General features: G+C 35.9%; 1 protein-coding gene across 1 annotated transcript in view; it reads right to left on the bottom strand.

Annotated features, from left to right (window-relative positions):
* The window catches only part of MMP16 (matrix metallopeptidase 16), a 182817-nt gene that overhangs the window by 40697 nt on the left and 125098 nt on the right, over window positions 1-17022 (bottom strand). Inside the window, exons 5-6 of the mRNA XM_076329455.1 lie at window positions 11288-11449; window positions 8116-8333 (exon numbers count right to left, since the gene is read on the bottom strand). Of these exons, the coding sequence (XP_076185570.1) occupies window positions 8116-8333; window positions 11288-11449 (380 nt within the window). The remainder of the gene's footprint in view (window positions 1-8115; window positions 8334-11287; window positions 11450-17022) is intronic.

Here is a 17022-nt window from a genome sequence, read left to right as displayed (position 1 = left end):
CAAACAAAAAACGCTTCTAAAGAATGACTAATTCTTGGAATTTTGGCCTATGAGACAAAAAGTCTCACATTTTTCAGTATTTCTTACATTAAAACTAAATCAGAAACAAGAATTTCTTAAGATTTACGTTTAACTGTCCAAACCTTTATGAACATTGTCCCAAATCCTACCACCACATTTGTATATGGATTCACACAAGTACTTCAGTATTTCTGTTTAACTCAGTCTGTCCACCCCATTGTGAAAACTCTTGAAGAGTCTGAAATACCTCTTTTTAATCTGTGAGGACTCTCTGGGGTAGGGAGTGCACTTTGTGGGTATTAACAGCTCATCATGAGATGGTGAAAGTCTCACAGAGACAGGAACGGGTCAGTCTTTGAATAAAGTGTTTTAGCCCAGAGTCTGACACTAGAAAGGAGGGTGATTTCCCCTGAAAGCCGAGACAGGTGAAGGAGACAACAGAGGATCTGACTCGCACAGCTGGAAGGGGTGGACATTCCCTCCCCTGCAGTCCCTGTGTTAGTGCTTTGTGAGCAGCAGCCACACACTCCAATCTCCTCTGCCTGGTCTCTTCTTCTGAGCTGAATACAGAAGTCACAGAAACAGTCTCCTGACCAAATCTCACTAGTTATTGCCTGTGAGGGCCATATCCCAAAAGAGATGATAGATCAAATGCTACTGGGAAATGACTGGGTGAAACAGTCAAACTTCAGTGGATTTGCAGAATCACAGAATGGCTGAGGTTGGAAGGGACCTCTGGAGGTTTTGGGGGAGTATGAAGAAATACTCGATCGCTCCTTTGGAGGAAAATGGGGAAAACAGGTAACACAGAAACCTTTTGGGAGGCTATGCCTTTTTAGTGCTCATATTTCAATTGCTACACAAAATCACAGAAAGGTTGAGGTTGGACGACACCTCTGGAGATCCAACCCCCTTCTTTGCTCAAAGCAGAGTCAGCTACAGCCAGTTGACCAGGTCTATGTCCAATCAGCTTTTGAGTATCTCCAAAGATGGAGGACAACCTGTTCCAGTGTTTAATCTGTAAGGGTTTACAATGAAAAAGTTTTTTCTTACGTTTAAATTGAATTTAAACAAGGCATTCTGCCTTGTTTTTCTCTCAGGGAAAAGAAAATTCAGAAGGATATTAGTCTGTAAAGTCAAGGTGATGTCTCGGCACAGCTGTTAAATCTACCTCTTCTCCCTGGACTGTATTGCAATGCACATCACCCAAACTCGCAGTACGGAAGTAGTCAAGCAACAGGTACCATTGTGTCATGCAAAAAATGGTATGAGGAGAAATAATAATATGTGTTTTGCATGTGAGGGTTTATTTGGGTCAAGATGGTGTGAGCAATTACATGTTAACAAGATGGAAACACCACCTGCATTAGATGAAACGCTTGTGTGGTACACTCTCGAGGGGTCCACAGTCAAAGATGCCAGTATCTAAGGGATAGCTGCACTTCAGAAAAATCTGAACCACATGTATAGTGGAACTGTTTGGCCTCAGAGGACAGACTGTATCTAATTAAAAGCAAAGCACATATCATGGACATGAGAGGAGCTCAGTACCATCTGCTCTGCTACTGATCAAATCCTTTTACACCACGTTGTTTGCCAATGAAAACATAGCCTTTTGGAAAAAAATAGTACTCTTTCTTCTGACAAATCTAAAGCCCTGCTGAAGATACTGAGTCACGCACCCTGCTACGGTTATACTTTTTAATGGGCTAGTACATGAATAATAGGAATTTTATTAGCCAGATAGTACAGATTGTTAATTGGTTCAAGTTGCTTACAACTTTCAATAACACGTATATCCATTACACTGATGCTCTTGTAAATAAAGCCCTAATAATATAGCTATGATTTTTTAGAACTTTCTATACATAATATTTAAATGTGTACAAATATACCTGTAGGTTAGTAGGTGCTAGATAATAGGTATAGCTATGACTGGGTTGCCATCTGTCGAATGGACGTAAAACTATGTAATAAAAAAGTCCAAGACAATTTTTTAAAAGGTGAGAGGGTAGAAGGATTTTTAACTGAACTATTCTTGTACAGTTATTACCCAGGCGATTACATTCTTGTCTAGATTCCTCTGCAGCTGGATGGAATATACTACCTACTTTCCATACAGTGATGTACAGACTGTGCTTTCCATTTTAAACCTGTGAAATGTGTTAGCTAGCTTAGAAGCACACTGAAAGGTTTAGATAACATTTGGAAAATATTTTTACATCTGTCAGTGAAAGTATCCACTTATCAAGAATATACAAGCTATGACTTTTTAGTATTCCAGCATGTCCATGCTTTTTTCCTTCTTGACATCCTACAATTTGTTTTTGTGCCACAAAACATCCATCCTGTACATTTCCAATGGGCTTGGTCTACTGTGATACATTGAAGTCCCCACTGAGTTTTTGCTGCTTTTCTCCTTCCTTTTCAACATATAACCTGAATTACCTGAATTAAAGCAGCCCTCCTCCCTGATGAGTTCAAAAATGGCAAATTCCACCAGATTGTTCTTCCTAACATAATGATATAAAAACTAGGGGGAAAGGAGTCTGCTCTCTGCAGACTTAGCTACTTCTGACCCCATGTTCCCAGTCTTTTACAGCTGAGTTGTTAAGTGGTTTTCCCTTTCAGATCCCAAAGTGTCTACTTCCACAGCATCCTCTGCTGAACTTTCCCAGGCTGCAGCTGACAGCCCAGACATCCACAGCATCACGCGACAAAAACCAGCTACACAAACAGACCAGGAGAGCTTTGAAAAAATGTCTGCTTTCAAATACAGTGGAGTCAAGTCTCATACTGTAGCTGTTTCTTTGTCTCTACTTTTTATTATTAGTATTTTCCCTCCATCTCACAGATTTTTTATTAGACCTACCAGTTATGATTAAGTAGCCAATGCAAAAATGCTTTAAAAATTCCTCATGTGTTTGCCACATATCAAGAAACAGTTGGTTTTTTTTTTTCCTTTTGTGTTTAACAGCATACTCTATATAAATACACAGTTCTGAAAGGGATATTAAATGGCATCTATACAGTTACGTATGAAAGCAACTGCAGTCTAAACTAATGCCAAGGGGTAATGACAGCCTAATTGGCTTGGCTTGTTTGGCACGTCATAAATGTTTTTACAATGGCTCTTAGCAGATGAAGACTCAGAAAACAAATTTCTGCAAGTTGTGGAGAAATTACTATAAAATAGTAAAACACAGCCTGTTAAGGCCTTCCTAAAATTGGTTCCACATTCTACCATCTGTAATGTTAACATTTCAAAAAACATTACTCTGAGCTCTAAATGCCATTTGTCTGATGGACAAACTTCTTTCTCTTCCATTTCAACAAACACCCTACTATACGACAGAGGTTAAAAATGCTGTTCTTCAAGGAGTGAGTTAACTTTTCCAACATGAATACTAAAATCATTATAGATTATATAGGCTCCATTCATTTGTTTCTTAAGGATTTAGCATTAAACAAAGAAAGGACCAGTGCAACCTCTATGAGATGTTCTTCTGTGAAGCAAAAACCTGTGTCACAAACAAAGAGCAGTGACCTGTCTAACTTGTTGATTATGCAGGACAAGTTCCACACATTTAGTGCTTACTTTTCTAGATGTAACCTGTTCAAAAAACTAAGGATTTTGTTAAAATCTGTGAAACTGAAAAGGACATAAAGAAAAAGGATATTAACAGCAGTAACACAGATTGTTGAAGCAGAGCTAGAGGTAATTTTGTTGCCAAGGAACAATCAGCATGTAGAGTCAAACACAAGCTATGTACACCTCAAAAATAACAGAATAAGCAACCAGTGTTACTTGATATGTACCCTTTGAGAAATAATACATTCTGTGCAACCATTGGCTCCCTTGAACATTTTTTTTTAACTGTGTAAAAGATTCAGAAGTTGTTAACATAAGTACCTCTATTGATAGGACATCCTAGATTATCTTCAAAACTGTTTTGCTACAGAAGACTGGAAAAGCAGTGTGAATTGCACAGAACACAGGAAGAAGTGCTGTAAACTTCTTCACTAATGGATCTTTCTGGTGACCTTAGACAACAGGGCTCCTTTTCATGACACAGTAGCCCTGGAGGTACTCTCAGGAGACTTTAAGGAGAACACAGTATTGTTGGATACCGCAAGTTACTATATACAATGGCTGAGAAGTTTTTCCATTGAAGGCAAACAGTGTCATACCACCCTGCACAAAGTTCTCAGAAAAGGAAGACCAATTTGTTTTTCTCTGTTTTCAGCCATTTTCTGTGTCCCAGGGGAGTTCTAACTAAACAGAGGGAGAAAATAGCTGGAGAAAAGATTGGAAATGAGAGTGACAGCTAAATACTAACTGCATTTAGCATAAATACAGAAGCTAACTGGAATCTCAAGATAAAAACTTGGCTCTCATGAATTTTGGCATAGAAATTCTTCTGTCCTGATGGTTGCTTATACCAGTTCAAGCAGGTATTAAATAATAGCAGTAATTAAAAAACTGCATTCAATTAAGACAAACTTCATACACTTTAAAATATCAGTTGATGACAACTGAAACCAATAGTTACAATACATTGATTTTAACTAATATTTTTCTTCTGTAGTGTACTATGTCCCCAAACCTTACAGCTAGCAGGGGGATTTTACGGCCGTCTAATTTAAAGAATTCAGGAAGAAGTCCTTTTGGGACAATACATTTATATGTCAGTAATCCATGTGTATTTGATGAAAAATAATTTTGTTTTCCTTGAAATCCAATAATTTCTACCAAAAACATTGATCCGCAAAATTCTAATTTTATTTGGTGATCTTTGGGGAACCTTTAACTTGTTGATTGCTTTACTTTTGTGTTTACTGTTCATGTTAGATCAAGAACAGTTCCTCTTGATTTCATTCCTACAGCCCTACAATTTTTATCAAGTGTTGCTAGGATTGTTACTTTGTCAAAGTGATGGCAAAACAATAAAAAGGGATGGATAAATGTAAATTTCCTTTTCCCTTTAAGTTTACTGTTATTCACTTTTACTGTGGATATATCCATTTGAGAATGCCAGATAGTCTTAAAACCACAGACAAAGCTCATCAATTTGACCGAACATAGAAATTGTTTCTAATATTCTGATACTCTTAAGTATACCTAATAGCTCAACAGCCAAGAGAAAATAATCTTCTTGAAATTAATATTGTTTGTCATCTACTATGAAAATCAAACTGTTATCTTTCGTGCTTCAGTTTTATGTTTAAATTAGAATTTAATTATTTGAAAGGGCTCACATTCTTCAACTCTGTGGCTAAGTACCCAAGCAATTTCAAGCATTATTTAAACAAATTGAGCTCCTGAGCTTGAGACTTGCCCATGAGATAAAAAAGTGGTTATTTTCAATTTGAAATTGGTACATGGCATACATGCCATTCAGAAGGCAGTAAAATCTGCCACTACACAATCATTACAGACCTGTGGATAAAGACAAAGAAAGGAAAGGATATCATTTGATTAGCCTCCAACTTTATTAATTTAACTCATCTGGGAACTATCGAGCAATAATCTTTTCCAATGAAGGTCATAATTCTTCTTTAATTCTTTCCACCTGGTACAGTACTGCTATCAATCCCCTCTTCTTGTCCACCTCTGTACTTGGCTCTCAGCCCATCACTCATGCCTTCCCAGTCTATCCTTGTACTAGCATTAAGGGGCAAGGGCAAAGAGGTTTGGTTTTTTTGTGTCAGACCACAGAACCTCCAGCTTTGTTTCCTCCATTGCTGGATGCTTTCCCTGCATTCAGTCCATATTCCTGTTTGTACCTTCTGAGAATTAATTCCTGCCCTGCTCCTGCTACAGTCTGACATGCTGAACTTTTCCTTATAACCTGCCCGCCTGAGATTCTGTTGAAAATTACTAACAACTCCTGACTTTTCTAATTCCTTCTCCCCTTTCCTGCTCCTTTCATACTCCTCACCATACACCAAAAAACACTGCCTCCCTTAAAAAAAATCTCAAACAGGTAATGAAACTCCTTTAGCAGACAAAAATCTTCATTAGCAAATTAATGTACAAACCAGAAAGTTAAGGCCTACTAACTCAAGCATTCAAAGACACTCAGACTACAGTCAAGATTTGTATACTTAAACTCTTTTGCTTAGCATGCTAACCCAAGTCATGCCTTGACATGCTCCCAGGTACCCTGAGGAGAAAAGGGGAACTGTGGGAGCCTTAAAGAAATTAATCTAGACAAAGGTCATTTATTTCTTCCCTTCCCAACACGTTGCTTTTATGATTGCAGCAACTTCATTTTGGAGAGTCAGACTCTAAACATGAAATCTGTAAACACTCTGTTACTGGTCACTTTTCTCTGACAAAGTTTTACCATGTTTCATCATTAGGGTGTGGATCATGAATGAAGTTTTAATTTTGGAACATAAACACAGTTTGCACACTAGTAAGCATATAAACTGTATAGTAAATATGTAGTGTTAAGGCAGTAAGCAGTAAACATTTTTGGAGAAAACTTAATTTGTATTTTCAATCAGAACAGGTAAGAGTGATTAGTAATGGTGGTGAATCTATTTATCCAGGAACACAGACTTGGCTAGATGGGAAATTTTGTATTAGTGGGATAGCATTTCACTATTTATCAATTCATGTCTAAAAGAAATGAGAATATGTTCTATGGCTCTTGAGGTGGATGACATGAGATTGAAGTAGGTATTTTAATATCCTGTTTAATGTCAAGTTAGAAAATTAGATTCTTCCTTAACCTTTGAGTTTTAGTCATAAAAAGACTGATGGTTCAGGACCTCCCAGTGTTTGAAGATATACCATCTATTCAAATGGAAAGGGCTGCCAGCCCCAGGGCTGGCAAAATCCTTAGCTGTTTATGGGAAAAATATTTCCTGCCCATTGGGTTGTGAAGGTAGCTCAATAATTTTGAGTGAATTCATGTTAAGCTATTTGTACATATTTTTTCAGGTATGCTAACGAAAGTGAAAGGCTGGGTAGCGTTGCTAATAAGATTTATCTGGAGTGATAGATTACATAAAAAGAAAACATATAAGGGAGAAATGGGTCCTATCAGAAAGGACAACAAAAGCCATTGAACTGGGAGCTTCATGTTTTGGGACAAATTCATTGCACTTCCCTTGTACTTACACTATTGCTGAAGAGAAAAGTGTTATCTATTCATGTGAAAGGCCCTTCTCTACCTATAACGTTGAAGTTAAAAAGAATCATATCATATATTTACAAAACAAAGATCCCACACTTCCTATTGCTTAAGCGAATTTGGCACACCAGTAGTTCAAAATAATAGATTATCCTGTTGCTTGTTTCTGGAACATTTGCACAGCACTACCTGTCAGCAAATTGGTTTAAGATTTAAGAGACTGAATAATAATGATTCTGTAATTATTCTTCAACATTCAATGCCTTCTGGAAACCATACTGCCGATCATCCTCCTAAGATAGTTTTGATGTCCATGAGTCTTACTTAGCAAAGTCCTTCTAGCAAAAGATTGCCTTTCAGTTCAGTTTGTTTATTTTGATTTGCTGTATATACCACATTCTCAGCTCAGAGAAAGAAGATGAATGGAAATAAACAATGACACATTTGCAATAAGATTTCTGTGGCAAAGATCTTTACTTAGATATTGTGGTTTCAATGCAACCACAACACACTGACAAACTTCCTTTGTAAATGACAGGTCTAATTATAAAGTTAAAATTATAGCTCTGTGGGAAAAAAAAAAAGCATTGAAGACACAAAATCTACTGTATGTCTGGATGTGACTGTATTCCCCAAAAAATCATTCCTAATATTCATGAGTTGATTTACACTTTTTATCTCTCCATAACATGCAGCATTTATTTACCCTTACATTTTGAGGCATTACAGTTTCTGCTGACATGGGTATTCTCCCAAAATAGAACATTACAGCAGTCCTCTGCTAGACGTTTAAGCCATGTGTATGTTTATTTTTTAATTTCTTTCTTAAACTTTCTAACTGTGAGCAGGCTGGGAAAGTGGCGTCATGATGAATGAAAGTTTGCTTTAAAAAAAAAAAAGGAGAAATGTAGGCATTTGATGTAACATTGAAAATTTCACAGCCTCCTACCTTGAAAACAAACATTTCCCGGCGAAGAATAGCCAGAGTGTTGAAGTTCCCATCACAGATGTTAGGCTTGGCTCCGGGATAAGAAGGTTTGTCACCAGTGGGTGGCCGGGGAGGTTTAGGTTGCCTGTCATTTTTCCGCGGGTCTGCTGGAGGGATTGAACGATGTGGGGGCACTGTTGGCAGAGGTCTTGTTGGTGGTGGGATCCTGTCAGGTGGACCTTTAAAAATATAGCAGCAGGATTTAATTTACATGCCCACCAGTGGCACTCAAAGAAGAAATACACAACAAAAACCTGCTGTAAGCAGTGCAAATCCTACAGTGGAAGGGGAATGGAAAAAGTGACCTAACATACCTTTCCCATGTTGTTAAAGGGTATAATGAACGACTACCATAAAACCAAGGCACAAATTAAGAAAATAATTACTTTTCACTATCCAGAATCTTCCTTCCTTATTGGAACAGCATTCCAATAAAACCTGCAAAAGATGCATAGTCCACCATCGTTTGAGATGAGAAGTAATTCATAGCACATACTTTACCGAGTACGGACTGTTAAAACAGAATCATTGTTTATTGTACAAAATAAAGGAAAATTAAAAACCTGTTCCTAATAAGATCATCAGCAGTCAATGGATTTTCAACACATATTTTTAACTTCCACTCATCAATTCACATATGCATAAGTGTGGCATACCTGATATTTCCTACTGACCCAATTTGTAGGCCAAGTAATGTCATGTGCATTAGTGACAGGACATTCCCAACTTTCCCCAATGCCCCTTGCTATGTATAGGAGCTCTTGAAACTGGACTTCAAATCCTAGGCATCTATATAAACAAAAACCATAATTCATGTGTTTTCTTCAATATTCTGAAATTAATTACTTCTTATTTTAATTTTTATTTTCCAGTGGGTCTTACAAAGCTAGATACCTGGTAATTAAAGGAATTGTTCTAAGGATAAATGGATTAAAAAGAACTAAAGTGAAAAATTAAAACTCTGTACAGAGATTTCAAAATATTTTTCTTCTTTCAAATACGTTTTCTGTCATAATGTACGGAGTTTGATGACAGGTGAAATAACTATCCCACTCATAATTTCTCTACCTGAAAGTCAAAAGGCCATCCTAGTCAGATGCTGTTCATAACCCTAAAGGCATACTGAATGACTTGCAATGGATGTACTGAAAATGCCTTTCCCTTTCTACACATATTACTACGTTTACTTATATTTTCCATGTATAAAAAGATAAGAAGTTTCTGCTGGATCAGTAAAATTTCTGGAAACAAGATGAACACGTTAATTTTGCTCATTCTATTTAGGCCTCTCTCCAAATCATTTAAATACATAATTAATTTTTACTTTAAAAAATAAATGTCATTTGTATGACCAGCTTCAGAAAGACTTTTGAATAGTAATACAACTCTAAAACTGCATAAACGGCATTTGAATTTCTGATACTTTTTTGAAAAAAGTATATTTTTTAAAGAACAAGATGGACTATGTAAGGAAATATTAAACTCGCCAAATGGTTGTCATACAATTTAATAAGGCATTTATTTAATTCACAATTTTAAGGCTTGTGACATTTATAATTTACAGTTAATAATGGTGTTTCAAGGAATACTGTAGACCAAAGTAATTATTTTAATAGGTGTGACATTTTTATTGAGGCATATGATTCCAGATCACCTCTTGATTTTAAAAGGGAGGAAAGAAATCAGTTTGCAGTAGCTCGTGTTGGAAATTTTTTAACCCCAAACCAAAGTTTTCATATGTCATTTGGTGGTGATGTCAGATATTACTTCCCAGGGGTAACACATTTCTCCTAATGTATAGCCCACAGCTGTTAGAGCTTAGCAGTTAGTTTTCAGCAAAGTATTCTTGTCTAGCCCTTAAGTCTAGACTACCAACTTATGAGGTCATGAGAAACAACCTTCCTTCCAGCTAATCACACAGGAAAAAACCCAACCAAACAAAACTTGATCAGACAATCATTTTGAAATTGCTATTTATGCTTTATGAAAATACATATCAGTGCTTGTTAATATAATATTTTAAAAAGCTTGTTAGTATGAAACACCATGGAGGCTGCAGAGTTCTAGTTAGCGGTACAGTAATTCTACATGATCATAGTTGTCCTTTCTAGTAGTAAAGATAAACAAGGAATGGTCCTGATAATATTCAATATAAACCTGACAAACCTTTAAACTGAAAATAACTGTGAGTACAAAATTGAATCCAATACAGAATTAATTGGGGAATATTAAGCAAGGCAATTCCAAATGATATGTGTTGGATACATAGCATTAACATACAGATACCACAGATTTTTCACTGTAGGAGAGAAAAATAAAACATATTTTTAAAGACAAAAACAGACTACTTAACAGATACCAACAGAATCAAAATCTTTAAAACCAAGAACAAAACCATGTGTTTGGAAATATAAGGAACAGTGATATGGGAGTTAGTGTTACATTCAACCCATAATCAGAATAATGTTATTGTTTTGGCTTTTTTTTTTTTTTTAATTTTCAATTACTTTGCCTTGTCAAATTGAATTCAATACATGTAGAATTTGTTTATCTCACATGTGTCTTTTGTATCAGGCCACAAAAAAACTATACAAACATATTTTAAAGAAGTGGGCCTTTTTCCCCCTAGGTAGCGCAAAATCTTGGGCTGATAATAACATTCTTTTGAGATCAATTTGCTATATTTATCACAAGAAAGGGTTTTTCTGGGATCACAAATTTTGTACACCCAGGGAACTCTTTAGTATTATAATTGATAAACTGAGAAGCAATCAATTCATCCAGTTACACAAGCTTGGCCTACTGTGGAAATAAGCTCGTTATGGTTAAAGCTCTGCATTTCTTAATGTTTTCATAGTTTGGGATCCTTTTGCAGATATTTTCTTTATGCCTTTTTAAAACATTTAAAATTACTATTCCAGCTGAGTGCAAATTTAAATGCAAGTTGTGAGCAATGAGAAACAAAGTACAAGAGCTTCATCAAAATCTTTGGCCTACTCACAAGAAGGCCTCTGGCATAACAACTGGCAGAGTCTACCCTAACAAACTCTTTTGGAGAGCTGGTATGGACTGGAGGACCTCAAATGTATTCTAAAGTGAAAAACTTATGTTGCTTAATTAGCGTATGACATACCGTATATCTTCTGGATGCCCTGTAAATCGTCATTAGGTAGTTTGAAGTTGTCAGTTTCCATATATTGGTAAAATGGAGCCATGATTGCAGTGGGATCATTAGAGTGCTCCAAGCCCAGAGCATGTCCCAGTTCATGCACTGCAACTAGAAACAGATCATTTCCTATGAAGAGAAGAAAGGGAAAAAAGACCTTTGAAACCATAAGCATAGTAACAGAAATAACACAAGTGGAGGACTCAGCACCTGAAAGACATTTTCACTGAATTTGAATTTTACAAGATAATGCTTAATAATGAATCATAAGTATAATGTGGTAGCGAAGGCAGTGTTCCCTTTTTTTAAACAAGGAAACCATTATTGTTACATATAATATATGATACTCTTACAGACACCATAAGCGTAATCTTTTTAAACTGGTGCACATGGTTAGTGTAGGGTTCAAGTGTCATACCTCATGTCTAGGCTTGTGTGCAATTTCTGACTTGAAGTTGATGTTGCAGTGAACCTGACTAAAAATGCTTGCATCAAGACATAGTTCCAAAAGGAAAATATCCTTGCTGTGTGTGGTAAACTTCACAAACTGAGGACTACCTATTTAGGACAAACCCCACAGGGAACTTAGTCATCCAAGCGCTTGTAATCAGACGCCTGCTGTTTATTTGTAGATGTTGTCCATTTCTGAATCACTATAACTGAAATCCTAATGAGAAAAATATGGGTGTTGTGCTATCCTTCTCAAAATAGGATGCCCTTATTTATTTCCTTGTGTAATTTCCTTATAAGTGTGGTTGCTTACTTAAGTATTAGAACTTTTTGATTTTTGTAGGTCTAAAAAATAAAATAACACACCCATGTTATAGACTGATTTAACTTTTTTGTTATTCCCTTTTAAAAATAATCTTTTCATTTTTTATTACAGGGTATTAGACACAACTAGAAATTTTGGCAGTAGAATTATGGCACTATGTGAAGCAAACACAAATCAATGCCAGTGGGATTATTTCTATAAAAATTTCAGAGCTGGACCTCTATGGTATTAACTTTGTTCTATTTTTATTCATCTAAGACTTAGTTCAGCATATCTTTCTATGAGTCTTTTGTACAGATTCTGTCTGTACAGACAGAAGTGTTGTAGATCAGCAGCTTATGCTGAACATCTAACTTTTAGATGGCTGGACTCAAGTGAAACAGGTGCCACCTACAGTAGGTAGTTTCTTGTTGAAAGAGCAGTATAAATAATGAAAGGCCTATACCGTGGCCTAATAGACAGTTGTCTATTGGAACAAGAAGATGCTCAACATTAACTCTTATCCTATATTCAGTAAATTCTTTGGGGGTAGACAGTTACTTTCCACTTCTGGCTTGATCTGGCATTCTAAGTACTATTATAATATTAATAGTAATAATATTAAAAAGTTTAATTTAGCAAAAAAAATTGCAAATATATAGTTACGGAACTTTGAGGACACAGTTGACAGCATTTCAATTTTTCAAGTATTTCCTCTTGTTGACACAAAGAAATAAACTTTCTCCCAGGTATATATGAAAGGCGGAACACTTGGCAGTAGATGACTTCATGATCTATGGAGCCATGCTGATGTTTGTAAAATAAATGTTTGATTGAAAGCATGGAAACAGTCACAACTGAAACTATGTGCTTAGTTGACAGAGTCTTTTCATGTCTTTCTGATTCTTAATCCGGAAATATGAAAAATAAATGTTCTTGCTCTTTTATTCAGTATAACTGTGCAGAAAAATCCTGTCTTTCAAAAATTAATGTGACATAATGTGTTTTCAGAAATGAGAAGAGTTTCTCCTATCATTTATAATTATGTGGTTTCCAGATGAAATATTTTCATGACAATATTTTTTCTTGGATGCAGTTCTTTTTATAGTAAAGCAGATTCTCAATGTGCTGTTGTAACAGGTTTGATAAGCTTGACTGTCCCGGTGAGGAATGCTTTTGATATCTGAATCTGCCCTTCTATATGCAGTCAAAGCTGATCTTGACAATATCTCATATGAATAATCCACAGCTTCTGTAGCTAACCTCAGCCTTGCAAGTGATGCATAAGACCAACTCTGTAAATGTTTTCATTCTGCACTCATAATGGAATAATTAATATATTTTTTAAAAAAATGATAGGTGTAAGATAGGAAGACATGAAGGAAGATGTTACTGTACTATAACTATTGTACGGTGACATGCCTTACATTATTTTTCAATTCTTTTCTGCATTTTATGAAAATATAGAGTTCTAACCCAGGTTTATTAGAATGAAATATTTCTTTGTTTGGCATTAACTCATATATTTAAAATGCAACTTTCTTTTGTTTTTCAGACCTTGTGAAAGGCAAATTTGCCTCCTAGACCTGTGCTTCCTACATCATAATTAAGGATTTTAACCAGTCTAGGTCCTATATTAATAATTGTACTAATATGTTTGGCCACAGTATTTAGTGAACCATTTTCAAATCATGTTAAATTAATAGCATTTGATTCTACCACTATTATTAGTGGTAGAATAGGCTGGTCAGTATCAGTAGACCAAAGCGTGTTTTACATGTAGCATTCAACCTCTACTGTTTGAGGTAGGAGGTCTGGAAAGTGAACTTGTTACAAATTCTAAAATTTCAAGAAACCACAGTTAATAAATAGTCTTGGAAGAGCCTACTGCTTCTCTCTATTTGTGGCAGTTATGCAATGCATGAAGAATCAATACATCCTTTGATTATCAGTCCTCATTGAGTCCCCATAAAGATCTCCAGGAATTTTCTTATTTTGTTCCATGTTGACCTTGAAGGGGTGTGAATTACACAGTAATGGGGAAATAAATAAAATGCACTGTCATCAACTGGCGTATCTTCCTTCTGGGATCACAGATAATGAGCATATGGTAGAGCACTTCCAAAGCAGTACTTCTAAATGACAGTGGGACTATGTCAGAGAACAGATATTATGCAGGAGGTGGCTGTTTCTTAATATGTCTTTCTCCCTTTGCCTTTTGGGTAGGGGTGATTATGTTAAAAAAAAAAGAAAAATTATACTGAGCATCTGACTGCCCCTCTGGACTTAGTCAAAGCCTAAGTCCAAAAGGGAAAAAGGCAAAAGGACTATGAAAAGTAATTTCCACCTCCTGCAACGCAACTTGTAGCCATCAGGGGTGCTATTAAATGTGGTAAAGACAGAGCAGCCCTTGGAGCAAATGGATAAGGGGGGAAGGGAGAAGGTCACAGGAAAGAGCTGGAAGAATAGTATTCTTGCCTGGGGTGACAGTGATTTAACAGGGAACATATTTTCTACTTATAGGCAAATAGCCCCATTATTCATAACAATTTCCATCAAGAGTATGATTGTCTCCAGGGCATCCTGAATTTAAACTGAACCAAATAACTTTAGCACAGTTGAAACTGAGGTTTAAACCAGTTCAAGATGTGTTGTCTGAGACCAACACAGGTAGGACTTACTACTGTCTTAGTTTTGATCCTTTTGCATATAATTAGATTTCTCCAATTAGGCAACAATTACTCAGTCCCTCTTTGCTTTTGGGAGCAGACTTGCCTTGAGCATCTCAATGTTACTGTAACTAGCTACTGAGAGCGCAGAAGGATAACCTTGAGTGTTTGCTCTTTCTCTCAAGGCTGCACAAAGTGTATTTGTGACTGCAAGGTTGATAGTAGGCCAACTTCAGTTCCTTGGCCAGTGGTCAGAGTAAGATGAAGGAGTGTAAAGGCAAGTGAACATTCGTACCAGCTCAGGCTAGCTTTGTTATTGTACTGACATTGGATATAATTTTTTAAACATATTTAAACATATCCCCACCATTGAAGGAGAGAGTCCCAAATGATTCTATATTTCAGTATACATTACCCAAGTAGAAACATATATTTCAGTCCACTTGGCAAAATGGAGCACCATCGCAAAACTTTAACAAGTCATGAGTAACAGAGTTAAACTACGTATGACTATGATGACTTTTAAACTAAAAGTTGCCATTGAAGGATATACGATGGTGAATATTCATTGCGATAGTCTCAGTTACATCTTGTTATATTTATCTATAGAGTAGTAGAGAAATATTGGAAAATATATTTCACAAGTCCAAAACTTGTGCATCGCTATTCTTGTGTTCCCCATTAGCATGGAGATTTGGGATAGAATGGATATAAGCTCAAAAAGCTTGTGATTGTTTTTGTTATTTTATCTGAAGTTTGATTTCACAAGGAAAAAAAAAAGATACTGTGTGTAAAGAACTAAGACAAAATGACTATTTTTATACTGACACTTTTCTCTGAGGCTATAAACTATTTTAGGCGCTAAATCTGCCTGACTTTACAATCACTGCCCAAACTCCAGAATATAAATATGTATTAATATATAAAATATTCAACAGCCAGCACTGTGGAGCATGGTGTATGGGGAAGCCTTTCCCTGTAGCTAATATATACACTATTTTTCATGTCTACAGATAAACAAAGCCAGTAAGTTTGTCCACAGCAAGCTATTAAAAAACCCTAGTTCTGAAGATATTCATTCCTGTTTTAAATGGTATGTGAGCTTAATTTATAAAAGCAATACCCTAATGGCTTAGCAAGCCTTTGATTCATCACTTGGCCATCTTTTTAATGCAGCACTAGAGGACACCTCAGGGCATGTCACTTGGTTCTTCTTGGCACGTGACAGTAACTGCTGTAACACATTCTGAGCTCAAGAGTTGTCCATCATTTAAATGCCATGTGACCTCAATTTTGAAGACTTTCCCATCCAAAGAAAAACAAAAAATCTAGAAACTGAATTTCAAATGACAAACTGGAAAACTACAAAAATGTTTTATACATGGACATGCACTGTTTCTTCCAAAGATTATTCAACTTAATTTTTCATGTGATGCAGATAGATGATTTCAGATTAAATCCATATGAATCTGAAATGTAAATCTGTACAAGAAAGACTTCTATTACAGCCCTATTATCAAGACAGTACCTCAAAGTCAAGCTTAAGTTCCTCAGAAAATATTACACACACGCTACCCATGAACTTGTGTCCTATGTATTTAGAATTTGCATTTTCATTATTCTGTTAATTTGTACCATTGACTCATCAAACCAATGCTGCTAATCCCAACCAGCTGAAATGCTGCAAACTTTAGAGTAAGATTCTTACTCTACATAGCATACAGAAAGAAAAAAAAAAGAAACAAAAGAAAAAAAGAGTTTTATATCCTTGTAATTATTATTATTTCCAGAGAGGACAGAAATTTGAAAGTGCTGTTTCAACAGTCAGTGATAAAAGAAGATTCTTTCTCTCTCTGACCTTATTGCAATACAGCGGAATTGAGCATATACATTATGCATGCACTTACATAAGCACCATATATGCATATATACGTTATACAGAGAGTATACATGGACCTAAATACAAATCATAGGCATACTCTTACTCAAATAAAGGTACCACATTTTCCAGTCTAAGAAATCATATACAGTTGCTTGACATTATCTGAAACTTCTGCCATTGGCACTGAAATTTGGTAGCTTGGTGGTTATTTTGGAAAGAAAGTTTTGCTAAAAGATGGAGTTGAGATGGTGCAGTAGCTTTGAAAAATGAAGAGCAAAACTAAATTTTTGTGGTTTTAAATAAAAATGTATCATATATGGTATACCAATTTTCTGTATGAACTTAGTGCATCTATTTGTACATGCTGTATTTTAAACAATCATTTTTCAATAACATT

This window comes from Aptenodytes patagonicus, chromosome 2 (genome assembly GCF_965638725.1).
Source record: "Aptenodytes patagonicus chromosome 2, bAptPat1.pri.cur, whole genome shotgun sequence".
Lineage (NCBI taxonomy): Eukaryota > Metazoa > Chordata > Aves > Sphenisciformes > Spheniscidae > Aptenodytes > Aptenodytes patagonicus.
The sequence above is the reverse complement of the archived record's forward strand: the minus strand, read 5'-3'. Positions and strand labels throughout refer to the sequence as shown.